Here is a 22,258-nt window from a genome sequence, read left to right on the forward strand (position 1 = left end):
CTCGCGGTCCGTGAGTTCGAGCCCCGCGTCGGGCTCTGGGCTGATGGCTCAGAGCCTGGAGCCTGTTTCCGATTCTGTGTCTCCCTCTCTCTCTGCCCCTCCCCCGTTCATGCTCTGTCTCTCTCTGTCCCAAAAAAATAAATAAACGTTAAAAATAAATAAATAAATAAATAAATAAATAAATAAATAAATAAAGACACAGACATTCCCTCCAACTGTACATCCTCAACCTCTTGCTGAAACACCCCAGCTCGCTCTGCTCTCAGTATTTCCGGAGTGATCTCGTCGACCAGGGAAGAAAAGGCTCTTACGGGTTTCACTGGCAGGACTGGGGGGTGATCCACCGAACACGACCTCTATGAGGGAGCTCGCGGGGCCAGAATGATACTTCTTTAGGGTGATGAGAGCTCTGCCCAGGGAGAAAAACGAGAATTAGAGGAGCTGGGTGAAAACCAGCCATCGATTCCGTGCCCGAGCCCCTGTCCCAGCACAGCCACCTGCAGCCACCACCCCCTGGGAGGGGCACCGAACGACTCCAGACTCAACTCGACTGCACTCCTTTCCACCACAGGACGGGTGGCCACGGTGAGTGAGCCACATTAAAGGAAAAAGAACATGTGATTCCCAGGCTCACTCGCCCTTACTTTTTCAGCCGCTTATAAGTGACGTCATTGGCGAGTTTTAACAGTCTGTAGGCACGCTCTCGGTCTAAGCTCAGCTGGAAATCATGGGACTCATCAAAGGCTACTGTGACCGATCTCTGCATGATCCGGGTCAGGATCCCCGTGGCCAGCTGACCGCCTTCGTCATACAGACCCACTATATCTCCTGCAGGAACAGAGACTCCGGTTATACAAACACTGAGCCAAGTTAAACTGTGGATTATTTTCTATGATAAATTCCAGCATTATTTCAAATACCCTGTTAACTTTCTTTAGAAATGAAATCAATAGCAATAAAAAAGTTTAACTGACAACTAAATTACGTACAAAAGTTGACTTGAGATCAATGAACTATTTAAAACAGACACACCACGGGGCGCCTGGGTGGCTCAGTCGGTTGGGCATCCAACTTCGGCTCAGGCCGTGATCTCACAGTCTGTGAGTTCAAGCCCCACGTCGGGCTCTGTGCTGACAGCTCAGAGCCTGGAGCCTGTTTCAGATTCTGTGTCTCCCTCTCTCTCTGACCTTCCCCTGTTCATGCTCTGTCTCTCTCTGTCTCAAAAATGAATAAATGTTAAAAAAAAATTTTGTTTTTAAATAAATAAAACAGACACGCCAGGGAAAACACCTGGATGGCTCAGTGAGTTAAGTGTCCAACTTCAGCCCAGGTCGTGATCTCATAGTTCGTGAGTTCGAGCCCCGCATCAGGCTCTCTGCTATAAGCACCAGGCTCACTTCGGATCCTATGTCCCCCTCTCTCTCAATCTCTCTCTCTCAAAAATAAATATTTAAAAAAATTTTTTAACAAAAAAATTAAGACAAACGTGCCAGTCAATAAAACCTTTTGAAGTGCCTGGTCTGTGCTAGGCACTGGTCTAGGTGCTGGTCCAATTAGAAATAAGACACACGTGGGGTGCCTGGGTGGCGCAGTTGGTTGAGCGTCCGACTTCAGCCAGGTCACGATCTCGCGGTCCGTGAGTTCGAGCCCCGCGTCGGGCTCTGGGCTGATGGCTCGGAGCCTGGAGCCTGTTTCCGATTCTGTGTCTCCCTCTCTCTCTGCCCCTCCCCCGTTCATGCTCTGTCTCTCTCTGTCCCAAAAATAAATAAATGTTGAAAAAAAAAAAAATTAAAAAAAAAAAAAAAAGAAATAAGACACACGTGTCAGCACTGGAGGTTTCAAGGACTTATGCAGCCCAGGAGGGGATGGAGAGGGACGGGAGTGTCATTTTATTTATTTTTAATTTTTTTATTTTCAAAGAGAGAAAGAGAGAGGTGGCATGCACAAGTGAGAGAGGGGCAGAGAGTGAGGGAGAGAGAGAATCTCAAGCAGGCTCCGCAACGTCAGCACAGAGCCCGACGCGGGGCTCAAACTCGTGAACCGTGAGATCATGACCTGAGCCGAAATCAAGAGTTGTATGCATAACTGACTGAGCCACTCAGGCGCCCCAGCGTGTCATTTTAGAAACAGGGTATGGCAAGGGCCCCTGAGTGGCCACAGGTAAGCAGGATGGACCCTGAACGAAGCGGGGGCCACGAGCACATCTAGAGGAGAACATTCCAGGCAGAACGGGAGCATCAACGGGGGGACAGAGGTCATCTGCTGCCCACTCAAGTACGGATTTCCCCACTTCCCACAGTAACTGTCGGGTGACTCGCCCATCCGCCGGGTGACTCTGAGGGGCTTCCCTGATGCCAGGGACGGAGCACACAACCTACACCTCAGCCAATCACTGCTGCCACGTCCCTGGCCACAGTGACTGCTCAGAGATGAGCACGGGACCAAATGTGAGCCCCCTGAACACGGTGAGACTATTGCTCGGCACCTGGCAAAAAGGCCCTCCCTCTGTCCAGCTGGACCAGAAACCTGAGGGCACACGGGGGCTATAACTGCTATCACGTGTCGCCTGAGAAGGAAGCCACCCCAGGACAGGGCAAAGCCAAGAAACGGAGAGAAGTCCGAGCGACCTCCCGTGGGCCCTGAAGCCAACCTTCTAGCATCACAACGAACGCAGTCTTTCTTGCCCAAGCCAGCGTGGCCTGGGTTTTCATCACCTGGAAGGGGAGACGTTCCGACCAAAACAGACTCCACTCTGAGATAAAGCCAGAGCCACCCACACGCTTACATCCCATTCATTCTGTGTCTGAAAGTGTGTGCCCCAGGTCAACCAGGCACCAGACGCACTGACCCTGCGCTGTTTTTCTTCAAGCAATGAGTTTCACCCACACCTTAAACCTTTTCTCTGTGTTCTCCCCAACTTTATAAAGACAGACGGCAGGTGGCAACAATCCCCCAGGGGCAGAGTCCAGTTCTGTCTGGGCGCGCCACGGGGCTGAGCACAGAGGACCCCGTCCCTACTGTGACCTCCCCACTAGTGCCCTGAATAGGATCCGTCTCAGAATTTACATTTCTAGGGACGCCTGGGTGGCTCAGTCAGTTAAGCGTCTGACTTCGACTCAGGTCACGATCTCGTAGTTGACAAGTTCGAGCCCCGCGTCGGGCTCGCTGCTGACAGCTCGGAGCCTGGAGCTGCTTCAGATTCTGGGTCTCCCTCTCTCTCTGCCGCTCCCCCGCTCACGCTCTGCCTCTCTCTCTCAAAAATAAATAATAAAATATTAAAAAAAAAAAAAATAAGGTTACTCTTCAGATAGCCTAGACATCTGTGTACTCAATCTCCAAACCGGGTGTGCACGGTATGCCTGCGGCAATCGCGACCCACGTCTCAAGTGTTCGATGACCATGTGTGGCCAGTGGCTACCGTCTGGACGGTGCTGACCTAGATTGCCAAAAAGCCACGTGACTGGCGAATGTCTAAGGGGTCTTCACTGCAATGCTTTATTCCCCAATCAGTCATGCGCAACCCAGCCTTTACAGAGCGAAAGTCACAGTCGGGAGGCGAGCCGTAAACGACATATGCCTACGTCACAGACGCACGGACCGGAAGTAAAGCTGTTGCTGGGAAGGGCCGTGGCAGACGCACATCTCCTGGGCTCGAAGGTGACCAGCAGCCGCCCGTACAGCCCGGTCCGCTGGCTGGACACCTGCAGCTTCAGCAAACAGACCCCTCGGCTCTGGAGCTCTTTCAGAGAGATGTTTTCCTGCCAGGACCTGGAAGACACCCAACACTGAGAGTTCAATACTTACACTCCACCAGCTTGTGTTTCCACCCATACAGGAGGAAGGGAAAAGGGAGAGAGACACAAAGATCCGTGCACAGGCACCAAGTAAGACCCCAAGTAAGCCCCTGAGATCGGGCTCCCCCACATCCTCCTGCCGGTAGAGCTACGCGCTGGCCCTGCTCTGCTCTGACTGCACATCCTGGTTCCCACCTGTCACTAAGTCCATCGTAGCCCCCCCCCCCACCCCCCGCCATCTGCACCCTCGAGAATCCGCCTCTGCCTCCATCCTCCCCACCATAACCCCGGTTCAACCCACACCAACTACATCGTCTGGACTAGACAGAGCCTCCTAACTGCCTCACCTCTGGGGCTTGCCCTGTCCAGTCCCAAGCAGCGGCACCCAAGCAATCCACCCAAAACACGAATCTATTCACCCGCCTCCCCTCCCCCCACCCGTGAAAACGAAGAGAAAAAACCTCACTGAAATGCAGCGGGGAGGCCAGAAGGGGGAGCTGCACCTACAGATGTCAGCGACCAGAACTGTCAGTGACAGACCCCCCACAGCAAAGGGGCCAGACCATCCCACAACAGGAATGATGCACCCTGCAACTCCTACAAGAAATCCACTACCCCTGGACGCAGCCAGCGAGAAGCGGCCGTCTTCCCGAACTCTTGCCCCTTCTGTAACGGACTTCAGTTCGAAACTACCCCTCCCAACGCCTTCCTCCACAAAATAAAGGTCCTCCCCTTCCCTGGTTGCACTAGCCTAGAGCTTAGGTCACAGATTCCATGTCCAGAACTGCAATCCTCTGCTGTTACGAATAAACCCATTTTGCTAGGAGAGGAACTTGCTGTTTTATTTCTAAGGTGAATACCCCACCCTCTCACCTGTGCGGAGAGCCGGCCTCTGCACACGGAATATAACACAAACTCACCCGCAAGACCCTTCTCAACCTGACCGATGCCTACCCTTCTGTGGGTGCTCACTGCGCCCGGCACTGAGCTGGGCACCTGACAGCAGGCCATCTTGTGCTCACAGCAAACCCATGAGGTGGGAATAATCCCACTTTACAGGCGAGGTGGCTCTAAGGCTCAGAGACGTAACCTGCAAAGTCACACAGCCACACACAAAGCAAAGCCCATCGATGTCTGCAGTGCAGACCTTGGAATCAGACTCCTAGCCTCCGATCCTGACTCCACCTGTGTTAACCTGAGCAAGTGACTGAACCGCTCTGTCACAGCCTCCTCGTGCACCAAATGAGAAGAACACTGAGGTTTGAAGGAACGAGGGTCTGGAAAGAGCATTTACAGTGAGCGCTCCATAAGCTCTGGCTGTTACTTCTTCAACTAAATGAATATTCGCGTTGAGAAACAAGCCGGGCTCTCTATGGCACGCACCCTCAGGTGCAAGGCTGCCCTCCCATCTCATCCGGGAAGGCTCCTCAAGGCTCCTCTCCTTCCTCTTCTATCTAGGAAACCTTCACTCCTGTTTCTCTGCTCAGGCACCACCTGTCCCCAAAGCCAGCCTTAGCCTCGCCCTCCCCAGGGGGAGCTGGTCGCCATCCGAGCTTGCACAGCCCTTTCCGCACACACAGCATGAGTGTGCCCAACTGGAAGTAACAGTCCAGGCAAGCCCACCTCCTGCCCAGGCCCAGGCCCAGGCCCACTCCCTGCCCAAAGCCAGGCCCACCTCCCCCACCCCTCCACCCCCCCCCCGCCCCCCCCACTCCCCACCCAGGCCCAGGCCCACCCCCTGCCCAACGCCAGGCCCACCTCCCCCACTCACCCCCCCCCAGGCCCAGGTCCACTCCCTGCCCAACGCCAGGCCCACCTCCCCCACTCCCCCCCCCCCTGCGCCAGGCCCAGGTCCACTCCCTGCCCAAAGCCAGGCCTACAAGCCCCCACCCCCCTCGCCCAGGCCCAGGCCCACCCCCTGCCCCCCCACCCCCACTACTCCCCACTCCCCCCTCCCCGCCCCCCCCCAGCCAGGCCCAGGTCCAGGCCCACTCCCTGCCCAAAGCCAGGCCCACCTCCCCCCCCCCCCCCTCCCGCCCAAAGCCAGGCCCGTCCCCTACCCAGACCAGGGCCCAGGAGACCGCATCGTCGCGCTTTCCCACCCGCCCGGCCCCGAAAAAGAGAAGGGCTGAGGACGCGCTGGGGGCAGGGGCAAGGCCTGGGACTGGAAGTTCGGGGGTGGGGGCTCCAAGCCAAGAAGAAAGGGCTTTCTGAAGGCCCCAAACCGGTACGGCCGCCCGGGAGGCGACAGGGTCCCATCTCCAGAGGCGGTCGAGCCCCCCCCGCCAAACACACACACACACACACACACACACGCACAGCGCCGCGGGCGGGACTCAGGGGGCAGAAGGGCAAATCCCGGCCGGTCCACCCAGTACCTGCGCTCCTCGACCTCCGCGTCTCTCTCGAGCTCCAGCAGGTCCAACTGCTTGCTCACGAAGCTCTCCACAGCCGCCGAGGCCATGACCGCCGCCCGGCCCGGGCCCGCGGCGGCAGAGGTCCCCCTGCGTCGCGCGGCGGAGTTCCCGGCCGGGCCCGGTGCGTCGACGCACAAGGTTCGCGCCGCTGCCGCTTCCGCTTCCGGCCGAGGCCGCGGGAAGATGGCGGCGGCCATGGCCGCGCGGGCCGTGCGGGTCGGCCTCGGGCGGCTGGCGTCCGCCTGCAGCCGCAGCGTCCTGAGCGCGTCGGGGCCCGGAGCGGGTGAGACCCGGGCGGCGGGGTGAGAGGAGGGGTCGGGGCGCGCGTGTCTGTGTCCCCGGTGCCTTCGGTGTTGACCGCTTTCCCTGATGCGGCGAATATAGCACCGGCCCTGCAGTGGGTGAAACCTGGGTTCGGATCCTGGGTCCTTTAGGAGCTTAGCTGCTGACCGCAGCCCTTCAACTTCTCTGCAGGCCCGGTGTTACCCGGAGGGGGGCAAACTGAGGCTCGGTTCAGAGAGCTTAGGTAACTTGCCCAGGGTCACGCGGCGGGGAGGTGGGGGAAGAGGGATACAGACCTCCAGACGCCTGTGCTTTACCATCGCCCCCGGGCTACGAGCCACTCTTCCAACCTTCCCTGTCCCCGTCTGGGAAATGGTGAAGGGTTTTTTTTTTTTAAACTGTTTGTTTTTTTGTTTTTTTTTTATTTTTTTTCAACGTTTATTTTTTTGGGACAGAGAGAGACAGAGCATGAATGGGGGAGGGGCAGAGAGAGGGAGACACAGAATCGGAAACAGGCTCCAGGCTCTGAGCCATCAGCCCAGAGCCCGACGCGGGGCTCGAACTCACGGACCGCGAGATCGTGACCTGGCTGAAGTCGGACGCTTAACCGACTGCGCCACCCAGGCGCCCCTTAAACTGTTTGTTGATGAAAGAGTGCAAGCGGGGTTGGGGCAGAGAGAGGGGATCCGATGTGGGCTCTGTGCTGACAAGCAGACAGCAGCAAGCCGCGAGTGGGGCTCCAACTCACCCACCGTGAGATCATGACCTGAGCCACCCAGGTGCCCTGGTGAAACTTGGCTTTAAGTTGGCAGGAACGTTTTTACAAAAGCACTGGAAACCACTGCTTTCTACCCCCACGTAAAACCACCCCTGGAATGCCATGTTCAAGTCCGGACGCCCACTTTAAGAAACACAGACGAAGTGGAGCCTGCTTAGGATTCTCCCTCTCTCCCTCTCTGCCTCTCTCTCTCTCTCTCTCCCCCTCTCCCCCTCTCCCTCTCCCTCTCCCCCTCCTGCCTGCTTCTGCCCCCTCCCTCTCTCTGTCTCCCTCCCTCTCTCCCTCCCCCCCCCCCACCAGCCCAACCCCACTTGGACACTCTGTCAAGAAAATAAACTTTAAGAATATTTTTTAAATGCACACATTACATAGTGTGCTGGAAGCTGATAAGTCTTACAGAGAAAAAGAAAGCGTAGGTTGGGAGGGAGGGGATCAGTTTTAAATAGGATGGTCAAGGAATCCTCTCTACTGAGATAGTGTTTGAGCAGAGACCCAGAGAAAAGAAGGGAATTAGCCTTGTGGATTGCGGGGGAGGGAGGTTCCAGGGGAAGAACGGTCAAGGAACACAGGTTTTGAGGTGGGCATGTGCTTGGCACGGGCCTGGCATGTTATGGGAATAGCCAGACAGCCTGAGCGGCGGGTGCAAAATGAACAACAAGATGGGCTCAGAGAGACAGAGGGGATCACGCTGCCCGTGCCCTGTAGGCCACTGCAAGGGCTTTGGCTTTTTCTCTGAATGAAATAGGAAGCTCGTGGAGAGTTTCAGCACGATAGTGACAGGATCCGACCTAGGTTTTAGCAGGATCACTCTAGTTGCTGTGCAGAGAAGGGAGGTAATGGGGAGAGCAGGACATTAGTGGTAGTTCAGGCGGGAGGTGGGGGTGGGTTGGAGAACGTACGTGGTCAGAACCCGGATCTCTTGAAGAGGAGAACCAGGAAGAACTGCCAATAGCTGTGAAGGCAGAAGAGAGAGGGGTCCGAAATGATGGAGACTTTTGGCCTGAGCACCTGGAGAGATGAAGTTGTGGTCACGTGAGATGGGGAGGAGACGCAGGCACTCGGGGGAACCTGGAGTCTTTGTAGGTTTCGAGATGCCTGTTAGACTCGCAAGTGGTGATGGCAGATGGTCAAGTGGGGAGTCAGGTCCAGGCTGCACCTTAAGCATACTGGTGGTCCTCAAATCCATCCAGATAAGTGCAGTCACCAGACGAGTGGTGGTAGATAAAGGAGAGAGAAGGTCCAAGATCTAAACCCCAGGCGCAGCGAGGTAGCAGAGGAGAGGAGGAAACCAACCCAAGAGACCCATAGCTGGGAACACCTGCTAACAGGTAGCTACGAAAGGGTGAATCTTATGGTATGTCAATTATAGCTCAAAAAAAAAAAAAAAGACACATCAATAGATATAGGAAATATTTGATAAAGGTAAACGTGTGTTCATAACAAAAACAAAAATAGATACAAAGGAAACTTTTTTTTTTTTTTTTAATTTAAGTAGGCTCCATGCCGAACATGGGGCTCAAACGCACAACCCTGAGATCAAGAGTTGTCTACTCGTGCACGGAAGTGGTTCCGTCAGGTAAGCATCCAAGTCTTGAGTTCATCTCAGGTCACGATCTCACGGTTTGTGGGACCCAGCCCCGAATCAGGCTCTGGGCTGACACCGTGCAGCCTGCTTGGGATTCTCTCTCTCCCTTTCTCCGCCCCTCCCCCACTTGCACTGTCTCTGTCTCTCTCAAAATAAAAATAAAACTTTAAAAAAAAAAATGTTGGGTCCCCTGGGTGGCTCAGTCGGTTGAGTATCTGACTCTTGGTTTCAGCTCAGGTCATTATCTCAAGTTCGAGAGTTCAAGCCCTGCATTGAGCTCTGTGCTGACAGTGGGGAGCCTGCTTGGGATTCTCTCTCTCTCTCTCTCTCTCTCTCTCTCTCTGTCTCTCCCTCCCCGCCCCTTCCCTGCTCACTCTCTCTCTCTCAAAATAAATAAACTTTAAAAACGTTTTTTTTTTTATTTTTTTTTTTAACGTTTTATTTTATTTTTGAGACAGAGAGAGACAGAGTATGAACAGGGGAGGGGCAGAGAGAGAGGGAGACACAGAATCTGAAATGGACTCCAGGATCTGAGCCGTCAGCAGAGAGCCCGACGTGGGGCTCGAACTCACGGACCGTGAGATCGTGACCTGAGCCGAAGTCGGACGCTTAACCGACTGAGCCACCCAGGCGCCCCTAAAAACGTTTTTTAAAAAAGCATCCGAGGGGCGCCTGGGTGGCTCAGTCGGTTAAGCGTCCGACTTCGGCTCAGGTCACGATCTCACGGTCCGTGAGTTCGAGCCCCGCGTCGGGCTCTGGGCTGATGGCTCAGAGCCTGGAGCCTGCTTCCGATTCTGTGTCTCCCTCTCTCTCTGCCCCTCCCCCGTTCATGCTCTGTCTCTCTCTGTCTCAAAAATAAATAAAAACGTTAAAAAAAAATTTTTTTTTAAATAAAAAAGCATCCAATGCTTGATTTCCGTTCAGGTCACGATCTCACAGTTCGTGGGTTTGACCCGCGTCAGGCTCTGCACGGAGCATGCAGCCTGCCTAGGATTCTCCCTCTCCTCCCCTCGCCGGCTCATGCTCTCCCTCCCTCTTGCAAAATAAGTAAATAAACATTTATTTTTTAAAAATTTTTTTTTTCAACGTTTATTTATTTTTGGGACAGAGAGAGACAGAGCATGAACGGGGGAGGGGCAGAGAGAGAGGGAGACACAGAATCGGAAACAGGCTCCAGGCTCCGAGCCATCAGCCCAGAGCCCGACGCGGGGCTCGAACTCACGGACCGTGAGATCGTGAGATCGTGACCTGGCTGAAGTCGGACGCTTAACCGACTGCGCCACCCAGGCGCCCCAGTAAATAAACATTTAAATTAAAAAAAAAAAAAAAAGTCAGACGCTCTACCAACTGAGCCAGCCAGACACCCCCGCAAAAGAACTTTAATAACAGAACGTCTTCAGAGGTAAATGAATAAATAAACCCTCAACGGCCACTGAGTTGCTACTCTTTTCTTTTTGCTCCTAAGCTCTGCATCTGATTTCCAGGCTCTTGACTCAGTAGGGGGGTGACTGCCTTTGTCCCTTGGTGTATCGGTCACCTGCTGCATAACAAGTTAGTCCAAAACCCAGCCGCTAAGGACGACTAACTTTTATGTCATACCGTGTCGGATGGTCAGGAGTGCGGGAGCAGTTTTGCTGGGTGGTTCTGGCTCTCCTTAGATGGCAGTCAGGCTGTCGGCTGGGGCTGGACGATCGTTTCTTTTTTTTTTTTTTTTTTTTTTTAATGTTTGTTTATCTTTGAGAGAGAGGGAGAGAGACACAGAATCCGAAGCAGGCTCCAGGCTCTGAACTGTCAGCACAGAGCCCGACACGGGGCTCGAACCCACGAACCGTGAGATCATGCGCTGACACTCAACTGAGCCACCACCCGGGCGCCCCAAGGACAGTCCATTTCCAATCTCACTCCTTGCCTGTCGGCAGGAGCCCTCCGTTCCAGTCTTTTATAACCTAATCTCAGAAGTTCTGCGACATCACTTATGCCATGTGCCGTCGGTCACAGAGACCGGCTCCATCTGAGAGGGACAGTACAGGGGTGAGAATAGCCTCTCGGGCCGTCTTGGAGGCCCAGAACAGCGTCTGAACCTGCTGGGCACCTGGTGGTCAAGGAGTGGATTCGTGGGTGAGGGATTCCGGTTTGGGGCTCTTTTCAATGATGTGGTCAGGGGCACGCGGCTGGCTCTGTCAGAAAGAGACTTGTGACTCTTGATCTCGGGGTCGTGAATTTGAGCCCCACATCGAGTGTAGAGATTGCTTGAAAACTTCCGATAGTGTGATGAGCACATCTCAACACACACAAGCAGTAACTAAGTGACGTTCTTTTAGCTTCGGTGACCTAGATTATTCCACAGGCACGTGATAGTGTGGTGGTCTGACTCGGGCACCAGCAAGAGCGTTGTGTGTTTAGCTTTGTGAAGAGCTGTGGCATTTCATACGAGTAACTACTTTTTCTTGTCCCCTCAGCTTCCCTGGGGTCGGCTTCCCGAAGGTTCGGTTCACAGAGCACTTCAGTTCCACAAGGGTAATGTCCAAATGTGGGTTCAGGCGACCCTTCGTTTGTGGGACTGTCGTTCTAAAGCCAAAACTGCACGTGCGTGGGTTTTCGAGAATATGTAACTTTTTTGATAGTGTTTTTCTAAAACCTTCGAGGTAAGTGTGGATGGGGCATCGAGAAACCCGAAGACGAGTGTGCTCCCGGGCCTTACGCAGCTGTGTTTTGTTAAGGAAAGTTTTTAACTCCGAGTTAGAGACTTCCAACTGGGAGTATGGAAGGTTGTATCAGAATTTCTAGGAACAGCTTAAATACCACTGGGAAGAGCGGATTCAGTATTAAAGCATCACGCTTTGGGGAAAACTACAGGAAGTGAATCTGACAAAGTCACGCCCTATACAGCGTAGCAGTTAAAAGCGAGGAAGCCCCGCCTCCTACCCCGGCCCCGCCTCTCGCAGCCTGGGGCAGGTCCCTGGGCGGGTGGTCCACTCTGAGCTTCGGTTCCTCTTCTGCAAGATGGGAGTGATGTTCGTGTCCATCCCGGTGGAGTCCTGTGAGCACTCAGTAAATTTCCACGTCTAAAGAGCTTAGGGCAGTGCCTGTCGGACGGGAAGTTGTCCCAGAGTGTCAGCTGCCCCTGGGTCACAGGATCTCAGAAATGGAGACATTCAGGGCTCTCTTACGTTGAGAAGAAGTCGAAAGACAGAATCCGCTTATAGAGAGAGCCCCTGAAGGGGGATTGTAGTTAATTTGCCTGATTCTTCCTATTTCCCCACGGGCCTCCAGCTCGCCAGTCTGCAGTGCGGTGCCGCCCGACCCGGCAGGGGGGCTAGGGCTCCCACGCACAGACTCCGCGCCTCCGGGTCCGTCAGAGGTCATTGCCTGGCCGCAGAGCCGGGACGTGTCTCTGGGTGCTCCGAGGTCAGCACAGCGGACGAGCCCGGTTTAATTTTGTGGCCAGCGGACCCCGTCCCAGAGAGCGTTTGACTCACGGGTCTGTGTTGAGCACCTGCTGACCGCCGGCGACGTGGGTCCTGCTGCGCAGTCGGCGGCTCTGCCTGTCGAGTGGCCTTTTCTCCTTGCTGGAGCTCTGCAGCAGAAATGCCGACCTGTCACCATCTGGCAGCAAAGGGACAGAAGCTCTAAGACGCTTCTGAATAATTCAGTTTGGGCTCTCCCGAGCTCTCCCCTCTTTGCAGGCGACAGTAGTTGGAGGCAGAAGTAGATGGGGAAGTCAGAAAGACCCCGCGGCCCTCTTTGCCTCCAGGCTCCCGGCCCGGTGCACCCGGCTCCCGTGCCGCGGGCAGACGCCTGGCTGCGGCACAGGACAGACCCGCGACAGCACTGCCGCTGCTCCTGAGCGCGTCCCGCTGCCCAGCCTTCCAGGCACACTGACCCTCCTGACCCTGCCCAGCCCCGGGGGGGGGGGGGGGGGGCAGGGGGGGAGGGACTTTTATTCCCGTTTAGTGAGACGCTTGCCAAGGTCGCGTTACTCTGTCGGCAGAGCTGGGCTTCAGATGCAGGCCTGCCTGGCTCCTGTCCCCCCATGAAGGCCGAGCAGGCCCCTGCCGGGTGGGAGTTAGAGGTTCGGGCTGGCGGGGAAGGGGGAGAGCACGGGAAACAGTCCTGACGTTGGAGTCCTGCCCTCAGGGCCCTCGAGTGCCAAGATGAGACACAGGAGCCCGGTGGGCTGGGTGGGGGGAGGTGCTGAGAGCTTCTTATCTTCTTGTGGAGTGTTGGGGGGAGGGGAGCACAGCGCTGCAGCCCTAACCTCCGAGCACGTGTGCCCTGGGGACACTGAGAGGGCCCGGCTTCCTCGGATGGGGCACCGGCCCGGGGCGTGGTTATTCCAAGGAGGGGATCTTCTGGAATAAGATGGTCGGAATTCCGTTTTAATTACGAGTGATTAGTGGATGTTCCTTGGAATCCCTGCTCCTTCCGAGAGGCTGTGCGGGAGCCTGTCCTCGGTCGTCACGTGGCAGCACGGCCGTGAGTTTGCACTTGCCGTGCCCCCCCCCCCCAGCCCCCGGGCTTGGGAGCGCAACCCCGTCTTACAGATTCTGAACGGTGACGCACACGTGTGAAAACGTTTTACAGGTACGTTCCTGAAACGTCGCTGAGTTCACCGCCTTGGCCAGAAATTGTTCTGCCAGACCCAGCTGAGGAGACCAGACAGCACGCAGGTAACGGGGGCAGCAGCTGGAGGGCGGTGCCCCCCTCCCTGACAGAGGCGGTCACCTGGCCGCAGACAGGACGTCGCGTCGCCGGGCGCTCTGAGGCCCAGTGTGAATGCTCAGGCCCATTTTCGCCACCGAGCACAAAAAGTTAAACCGTCGTTCACTTAGCAAATACTCCTGAGCACCGAGCACGTTCAGGGCAGGCTGCGTAAGTGAGGGAGGGGCCCCCGGGCCATCCGTGCTTCCCGCCGCTGGTAGGAGCACAGGGTCAGGGACAGATCTGTCTGCGATCAGAAGAACAGGGTGCACAGTGGGCAGCGGGAGCCCCTGCCGTCCTGGGCGTTGGAGAAACCGTCGGGGTGTCGGGACGGGTGTCCGCCCGGGGCTTGTGGCCGTGAGGAGGGACGGTGTGGCCGGCCGCCGTGGCTGCCATGAGGGAGCGCGGCACCCTCGGTGTTTTTTACAGAGCTAGACACGCAGGGTAGCAGGTGGCGTCTTTGAGAGGCCACGCCAGCTAAACAGCGTCCTGCCCTTCCTCGATGCGGCTTCCGGCCTGGACTCCGCTTTCAGGGCAGGAAGGATGTCTTCCTCCCCTGCGCACCCAGCCCCGCGCAGGCTGGTGGGTCAGGGCTCCGCAGGGTCTGTGACCCGAGCCGGAGCAGCGGAAGCAGGGAGCTGTGTGGGCAGAAGCTTCCAGGTAGACCCCAATGCTATGCGGCATAGTTCTAGCTTTTCCTTACCTGCAAAACAGTCTCTCCTTTCGCTTTGCCAGTCCTCTGGCCTTTTCTTAGTAAAGATGGGGAATCAAACAGGGTGAAGGTTTGTCCTCCCCAGAGTCAGAGAGACAGTGCTCAGGCCAGAGCGGGGTATCGTATGGGGTTGGGGACTTGGTCTGGAAAAGCCCCACGTGCCCCGAGTGCCTGTGCTCCTGGGAACAGCGGGCTGACACTTCCCGCAGCAGGGAGAGGAAGCAGCCCCCCCGGCTGTGAGCTCCCCTTTCGAGGGTGCCAGCTGCCGGGGAAGCTTCCTGTCCCGCTGAGAGGGAGCAGGGGCCACGTGGTCCTGTACCACGGTCACAGCGGCTGGGGCCAGGTGGGGTGGAGCGGCTGCCGTCCCGGTCATGAGTAGCTGACCGACCCGGCCCGGTCCTGACTCTCCCTCTCCCCCCCCCCCCCCAGAGGTTGTGGGAAAGGTGAACGAGCTGATCGCCACCGGCCAGTACGGCAGGCTCTTCGCCGTGGTGCACTTTGCCAGCCACCAGTGGAAGGTGACCTCCGAGGACCTGATTTTAATTGACAATGAATTAGACGTCGCGTGTGGGGAGAGGATCCGGCTGGAGAAGGTGAGACCGTCAGTGACAGTCACCAGACGTGCCATCCCGCTCCCCGGGCGCATCACTGGGGAGGCTCCCTCAGGTCGGCGGGTGAAGGCAAGCATACCCATGGGGCAGGAGAGCAGCATCCTCCCCGGGGGTGGCAGGCAGGGAGGGGCGGGCGGCTGCCCCCCCCCACCCCCCCAGGAGACCCTGTCACAGGGAGGCAGGCAGCACGTTCCGCAGAGGAAAGTATGTGTGCTGATTCGTCTCCCGTCTCCGTAACGTTGCTCCCACAGAACATAATGGGCGTCCAGGTGAACACGTAGACTTTCAACCCCATGTTACGGGAGAAATGTTTCGGCTGGAACACCACTCTGGCCTTCAAATCGATGGCTGCTGCTTTTTTTTCTTTTTTTTTTCTTTTTTTTAATATTTGAGAGAGAGAGACAGCACGTGCATAAGCAGGGGAGAGAGGGAGAGAGAGAATCCCAAGCAGGCTCCACACTGTCAGCACAGAGCCCGACGTGGGGCTCGATCTCACAAACCATGACATCACGACCTGAGCCAAAATCCAGAGTCAGATGCTGAACAGACTGAGCCCCCCCAGGCGCCCCTGATGGCTTTTATTTTTTTTTTTTAATTTTTTTTTCAACGTTTATTTATTTTTGGGACAGAGAGAGACAGAGCATGAACGGGGGAGGGGCAGAGAGAGAGGGAGACACAGAATCGGAAACAGGCTCCAGGCTCTGAGCCATCAGCCCAGAGCCCGACGCGGGGCTCGAACTCACGGACCGCGAGATCGTGACCTGGCTGAAGTCGGACGCTCAACCGACTGCGCCACCCAGGCGCCCCCCCTGATGGCTTTTAAACAGAGAGGACTGGATTCAGAGGCATTTCCCTGGGACTGATTGATCTTGCTGGCCGTTCTACACCGCTCCGTCTGTGAACTTAGCATTTCTACCCATCACTTAGGATTCTGTTTGCTGTTTTGGGCGGCTCTATTTGTTTTTGGCCTGTTCTACTTATAAAAGTATGTAAAATTTAAGTTCTCTGCACTAGGTCATTTCTGTAGGATAGGTTTAACTGTTAGCGTAACGTACCATAACACGTGTGGTTTTTTCATTAAGACTTCTTCCTTTGTGATTGCAGACTCTTTATGTATTACACCAAGCCGAGCATTAAATTCTGTTTCTAGGAAGTTCTTCTCCCAGCCTGTGATCTGAGCCCAGAGCTGGACTAATTAACTGTTTTGGACATCAGCAACCCTCAGAACTCTCCTCTCCTTAATGACACAGTGGCCGGTCATGGGCTCGTGAGCACGAGCGGGTTTACTCTGTGATGTCTAAAGTAACGGGAGCCTTTAAGAGTGTATCTGTGAAGGCTTCTAAAAAGGCTTTTTGCTTTGTTTTGTTTTTTTAACAATCTCTATACATGGAACTCGAACTCGCAACCCTGAGATCAAGACTCACACACTTGACCGACAGAGCCGGCCAGGCACCTCCCAAAGACATTGTTCTCAAACACATCACATTAACATAGACGAAAGCCTCACCTAACGCGGGTTGTTTATCCCTAACTTAGGAAATCTAGCCTCTGGGAGCAGGAAACACATCGTCCTTGAAGTAACCGTGAAAGTTTTTTGATTGTCATCGTTTGGCATAAAGAGCCCGTTTACACTGCTACAAAAGTCGCTTTTTGCCTTTAGATGTTTAAGTTACATATGCTCAGGTATTTTTCTTACCAGTCAAACTTCAGATGGTTCTCCAACTTCAATAAAAACCCCTGCCCTTGCGGCGCAAAGAGGTCGTCCTGGGAGGCCACACTTGGCCGTGCCGAGAAAGGCTGCTGGATGGGATTCCGCAGTCCTCAGAAAATACACTTGAACCTGAGTGCGCAGGGTTAGCATTACGAGCTGCTTCAAAAGATGCCGCAGAACGAGGCCCCCGCTGGGCTCAGTCGGTTAAGCATCCGACTCTTGATTTCAGCTCTCGGTTCGTAAGTTCGAGCCCCACGTGGGGTTCCTTGATGGCAGTGTGGAACCCGTGTGGGATTCTCTCTCCCCGCCCCCCCTCTGCCCCTCTCCTGCTTGCTCTGCACTCTCTGAAATAAAGAAGTAAACTTAAAAAAAAAGTACCCCAGTATGATTTGTGCATTTTTCTCCTTGTCTATGTCATAACTTCCAATAAAAAGTTAATTTTTTTTTTTAACGTTTTATTTTATTTATTTTTGAGACAGAGAGAGACAGAGCATGAACAGGGGAGGGGCAGAGAGAGGGGGAGACACAGAATCTGAAACAGGCTCCAGGCTCTGAGCCGTCAGCACAGAGCCCGACACGGGGCTCGAACCCACGGACCACGAGATCATGACCTGAGCTGAAGTCGGACGCTGAAACAACCAAGCCACCCAGGCACCCCCCAATAAAAAGTTAAAAAAAAAAAAAAAAGAAAAGAGCCACCATGTGCACAAACGGTGAACACACAGCCCGGGGTGCACAATCACCGGGTCGAGGGCTCGGTTTTTCCTGCCCCGGCTGCCGCTCGCCAGCTCCTGAGAGGCTCCCGTCCCAGGGACCGACTCATGAGGTAGCCTGGTCGGCGGCATGCCATCGGCACACTGTCTCAGTCTCCAGGGTGTTTGTGTCGCCGCCTGATCGACGAGCTCTGGTGTCACTTGCCGGTAACGTGTCTGTTTCACTCCGCAGGTGCTGTTGGTGGGAGCCGACAACTTCACGTTACTTGGCAAGCCGCTCCTCGGGTAACACGCTCGCTCACGTTGGCTTTGTCCAGGACCCACGCGGGCCACCGCAGGGTCGCCAGGCAGAGGATCCCTGGACCACAGCGTTGTCCCGTTAACTAACTTACTACAGCATAGGCCCTTACGATTTGTTGACGGACTATGCTGCGATCTTTTTGCTGGTTTTTTCTTTTTGTTTTGTTTTAATGTTTGTTTATTCTGAGAAAGAGAAAGAGGGAGAGAGGGTGCACGCATGCGTGCAAGCAGCGGGAGGGGCAGAGAGAGGGAGACAATCCCAAGCAGGCCCCTTGCTGTCAGCTCAGAGCCCGACGCAGGGCTCGAACTCACAAACTGTGAGATCGTGGCCTGAGCCAAAATCAAGAGTCGGGCGCTTAACCTACTAAGCCACCCAGGCGCCCCTGTTGTCTTTTTCTCTTTTCTTTTCTTTTTTTTTTTTTTTTTAAGTAAACTCTACCGAATGTGGGGCTCAAACTCACAACCCCAACATGAAGAGCCATGTGCTCCACTGACTGAGCCGGCCAGGCACCCTGATGCTGTTCTTTTTTTATGGTGTTGAATTGTATAATTCACATACGACACGGCGTTCGTTTTAGGCGTGCGGTACCTTCATACGTTGCAGAGTGCACGCCCCCCACGGGCCTGGTCACCGTTTGTCCCCACACGAAGCGATTACAGCATTATTGACTGTATTCTCTGCTGTAGTCACGTCCCCATGACTGATTTATTTCATCACTGGGAGTTTATCCCTCTTCACTTACTTTGCCAGCCCCCCAGCCCTGTCTTTTCTGCACTGATCTTGATCAGGCTGCTACGTGCTTTTCAAAATGTCTGCAGGGAAAAGGACATATCACTTTTATTTTTTTTTCATTAAGATTTTATTTATTTTATTTATTTATTTATTTATTTATTTTTTGAGAGAGAGAGAGAGAGCGCGCGCGCGCGCAAACGCCAGCATGAGCAGGGGAGGGGCAGAGAGAGAGGGGGACGGAGGATCCGAAGCAGGCTCCGTGCTGATAGGCTGACAGCAACTGCAAGCCGGATGTGGGGCTTGAACTCACAAACCGCGAGATCACGACCTGAGCCCAAGTCGGTCGTTCAACTGACTGAGCCACCCAGGCGCCCCGGCCATATCACTTTTATAACGCGCACACACACACACACACACAACAGTAAGACTTCATTTTGGAAATTCTTATATATAAAGCATTAGTAAGCTTAAAAAATAATCAAAAGGGCATTTTCTGTCTTCTAGAAAGGATCTCGTTCGGGTAGAAGCCACAGTCATTGAAAAGACAGAATCATGGCCAAAAATCAATATGAAATTTCAGAGAAGGAAAAACTATAGGAAGAAGAAAGGTAAGTTAGAGAAAGTGTGGCTGGCACCTTGTTCGTGCTCCGCCGGGGTACAGCGGCCACACCCTGGGGAGGGAGCTCTGCCCGGCCTCACAGGTCTGACGGGGACGGACAGGTGGAGGGGTGCAGAGGGAGGGCCCGGGAGCCTCAGGCTCCCCTCAGGTGGCACGGGGTGAGGTCAGAGGTCAGAGAGGGAAGAAACAAAGCCCACCGTGGACCAGGGGGAGCCGCCTGATGACGGTTCGGGCAGCTTGCGGCATGAGGACGACGGGACAAGGCAGGCCCTGATCCGCGGTGGCCGACCGCCTGAGCCGCGCAGGGAGGAGGCACCCTGGCGCGGTTGGGGAGACCCAGGGTGGAGTTGGGAGCAGCGAGTCTGAGGGCTGACTTCACAGCAGAGACCTCACTCGTGCGTGTCACCTGTGCGTGTCCCCCGCGTGGGTGCACAGGCAGGGGCTCGTGAGCAGCACGTGAGGGAACAGAGGAGCCGCGGGGTGGGCTTAGCGGCCAGTGAGCGGGAAGGGGAGAGGAGGCCTCATCCCGGGGCGTTTTGGAGCGCGCTGCAGGAGTGTTGCAGAGGGTGCGATGCGAGGGGTCAGGAAGGCGAGAGCGTCCCCTGAGCAAGGACAGGAGGCCGGCTTTCCCCGCCCAGCCTCTTGGTGTGGGTGCCGGGCTCCACGCATCCAGGGTAGAGGGCACCGGGGCACCTGGGCTCACAGGGAGGAGGCCCCAGGCTGGAGGAGACCCGCCTGGGTCTCAGTCCAGCTGGCACTACCCACACTCTGCCCCCCCGTCCTGGGGGAGCGCCCAGCCGAGGCCTGGCCCGTGCCGCCCCGTTCTTTTTGACCCCCACACGTCACCCTTCTTTGCCCCAGTCCACGGCCACCTTCCGTTGCCCGGTTAACTGACAGGGTGGGGGCTCCTCGTGGCTGGGACGCGCGGGCTATGGAATCCTGCCCCCGGGAGCGCATAGCACCCACGGTCCTTGGTGACGCCGTAAGGGCTGCCTAAGCTGTTCATAGTGGGGAGTCCCTAAAATATCCCGAACCAGTAGGCCAGCCTCCCCGCAGGTCAGGCCAGGAGGAGCCTCTCCTACACTCTGCCGCCATCAGGTAGCCCCAGGTTCGGGCAGACGGACCGTCCGCCCCCAGGCCAGGACGCTCCTGGCCTCCAGGCCCTGGTGTTGCTGTGTCTGATGGTGCCCGTGGGCCGTGTGGGCAGAGAGGAAAGCACCCGCCATGACGCGCTCACGGCAGGTGGCCGCCGGGGCCCACACGTGCCTGCCGCCTGGGGAGAGCCGGTGTGAGGCCAACCCCATGGAAAGTTCGGGTGGCCCAGCAGCAGGGTTTCACTATAGCTCACGAACAGCGGCAGAATCCATGGCCGAGCGGTGACCCTGTTGTCTGTCTTTTCCAGTTATCGTGAACCCACAGACTGTCCTCCGGGTGAACACCATTGAGATCGCTCCGTGTTTGTGTTGATCGCGAAGCTACTATTTACAGAGTATAAAAATAAACTCCCGTTTTCCGGAGACCGGGTTTCTGAGTTGTGACGTAAAATCTCCACGTGCCCGTGACAGGCCATTGTAGCTTGAACCCCCGTCTGTGAGCATAGTTTTTTAAGCAGCCAGCCTCCCGGAGCCAGTGAAGCCTGGAACTCGGGAAGAATTACAAGCACGGCCCTCCCGGGGCTGCAGCCTGGAGGCTTGTGCAAGGGACACTGTGCTTCTCTTGGCTGTCCTCCACCCCAGCGCAGGCGGTGGGGCCCGAGGGTGTGGAGGGGGGCGCAGCCGGGACCCGGGAGCCCACGCCAAGAGAAACAGTCCAGCTTCCACTTCTGGGCAAGGTGGGTGGACAGAAAGCGAGTGGACCCCATCTCCGAGTATACCTGTGTCTAGTGATTGGGTTTTTCAAGAAGCTGGGGTTCGAACCTTCTGGGCCCAGAGTCCCTGTTCTTGTCCTTTGCTCTCGGTCCAGCAGGAAAGGAGGGTTGCGGTGCAGGGAGGTGGCGCTCTCACCAAGGGCAGGGCAGCGGGGACGGGAGGAGGGACAGTGGGCAGCCTGGAGCCGTGAGGGGCGGGAGGGGTTCCCAAGTGGGTCCTGGAAGCAGCCATCTGTCCCAGAAGCCTTTGGGGCCGCCCAGATCTGTGTGCTGGGAGTCAGGCCAGCTAACCCCCCAGGCAAGGAGGGACGACAGGTCCTGAACCCAGAGTGGGCCCGGGACAGGGGGAGCCAGTGGGGGAGAGGGGCTCTCCCCCTGTTCTGTGTCCCCTGTTCTGTGTCCTTCCCGGAGGCAGGGCCTTCCTCCCAAAGAACAGTTAGGGCTTGTAAGTCGCACAATACAACCTTTTGTGGAACCGGGGTGAATGCTTTCTTCGGCAGGAGTCCTGGGGAGTTGCTTGGGGGGTCGGGGAGTCATGGGGGGGGGGGTAGTCGCCTGTCAGGTCCTCCCTGCAGGGGGGTGGGCAGGGGAGGGAAGGAAGAAGACAGTTCTGTAGGCGGAGGGCCCCCCCCCATGCCGGCCACCCTTGGGGGGCTCTCCCTCCCGTAGTGCCCTCCGTGCACAGCAGGGGGCGCAGCCCTGCAGGACAGGGCCACACAAGTGGGCAGCAGGCCCCCCCCCCCCCACCGTGATGCTGGGTGTGAGGGGTGGCAGGAGCCAGCCCCGGAGCGTGGGGTGCACTCCCGCCGAGGCCACGCCAGGAACTTCTGAGGACCGTCCTCGTGCTGACACAGTTGAGGACGGGATCCGCCTTCCATGTTCTTTGCCTTTGGCGCATCCACGCGCCGGGACGCGGAACGGATTCCGGCCGTACCGCTCGGCTCTGGAGCCAGACGGAGCCGGGTGTGCGGTGCCCGCCTTGCTGGACGGCTGTGAGGACTCGGGTGACAAAGAAGTGACCGCGCACCACCTAGAAAGAGGCAGAACCCCTGCTCCGGGGAGCTGGCCGGGTGCCCACAAAGCATTGAGCATACTGGACGAGGCCTGTTCACAGTAGCCAAAATGCAGAAAGAACTCGTGTCCGTCAACAGGTGGGTGGATAGATGAGGGCGGTGGGCACACAGTCAAATGTCGTACAGCCCTAAAAATGATGGGGCCCTGACCTGTCACCACACGGGTGAACCTTGAGCACCCGATGCTGAAAGCCACCAGTCCCAAAAGCACACAAACCGTACGACTGCACGTGTATGAAACGTCTAGAATTTGCAAATCCGTAGAGAAAGCGTAGAGGTTCCCGGGGGCTGAGAGCAGCGGGGAGGGGACGGGGAGTTCTTGCTGGATAGGTACAGGGTTTCTGTTTGAGGTCATGGAAAAG

At 56.2% G+C, this 22,258-nt stretch overlaps 2 protein-coding genes across 6 annotated transcripts in view; one reads left to right on the forward strand and one right to left on the reverse strand.

Annotated features, from left to right (window-relative positions):
- The window catches only part of IGHMBP2 (immunoglobulin mu DNA binding protein 2), a 96,817-nt gene extending 90,483 nt beyond the window's left edge, over window positions 1–6,334 (reverse strand). Inside the window, exons 1-4 of one of the 5 annotated variants that reach the window (XM_086676665.1) lie at window positions 6,173–6,333; window positions 3,599–3,768; window positions 645–828; window positions 312–409 (exon numbers count right to left, since the gene is read on the reverse strand). In XM_086676665.1, the coding sequence (XP_086532791.1) occupies window positions 312–409; window positions 645–828; window positions 3,599–3,768; window positions 6,173–6,258 (538 nt within the window). In that variant the 5' untranslated portion in view covers window positions 6,259–6,333. Of the gene's footprint in view, window positions 1–311; window positions 410–644; window positions 829–3,581; window positions 3,769–6,172 lie in introns of those variants that run through there. The other 4 variants (XM_086676664.1, XM_086676663.1, XM_086676666.1 and 1 more) reach the window with 4 other exon arrangements.
- A 26-nt stretch (window positions 6,335–6,360) lies between these two features.
- MRPL21 (mitochondrial ribosomal protein L21) lies at window positions 6,361–20,473 on the forward strand. Its single transcript, XM_086676668.1, has 7 exons — window positions 6,361–6,494; window positions 11,316–11,373; window positions 13,441–13,526; window positions 14,699–14,862; window positions 17,537–17,589; window positions 18,842–18,945; window positions 20,359–20,473. Exons 1-7 carry the CDS (start codon window positions 6,395–6,397, stop codon window positions 20,421–20,423), a joined length of 630 nt encoding a protein of 209 aa, XP_086532794.1. The 5' UTR covers window positions 6,361–6,394; the 3' UTR covers window positions 20,424–20,473.
- Window positions 20,474–22,258: the final 1,785 nt, after the last annotated feature.

The sequence above is a fragment of the Puma concolor genome, chromosome D1 (genome assembly GCF_028749965.1).
Source record: "Puma concolor isolate L17-30 chromosome D1, mPumCon1.1.hap2, whole genome shotgun sequence".
NCBI classification, from domain to species: Eukaryota; Metazoa; Chordata; class Mammalia; order Carnivora; family Felidae; genus Puma; species Puma concolor.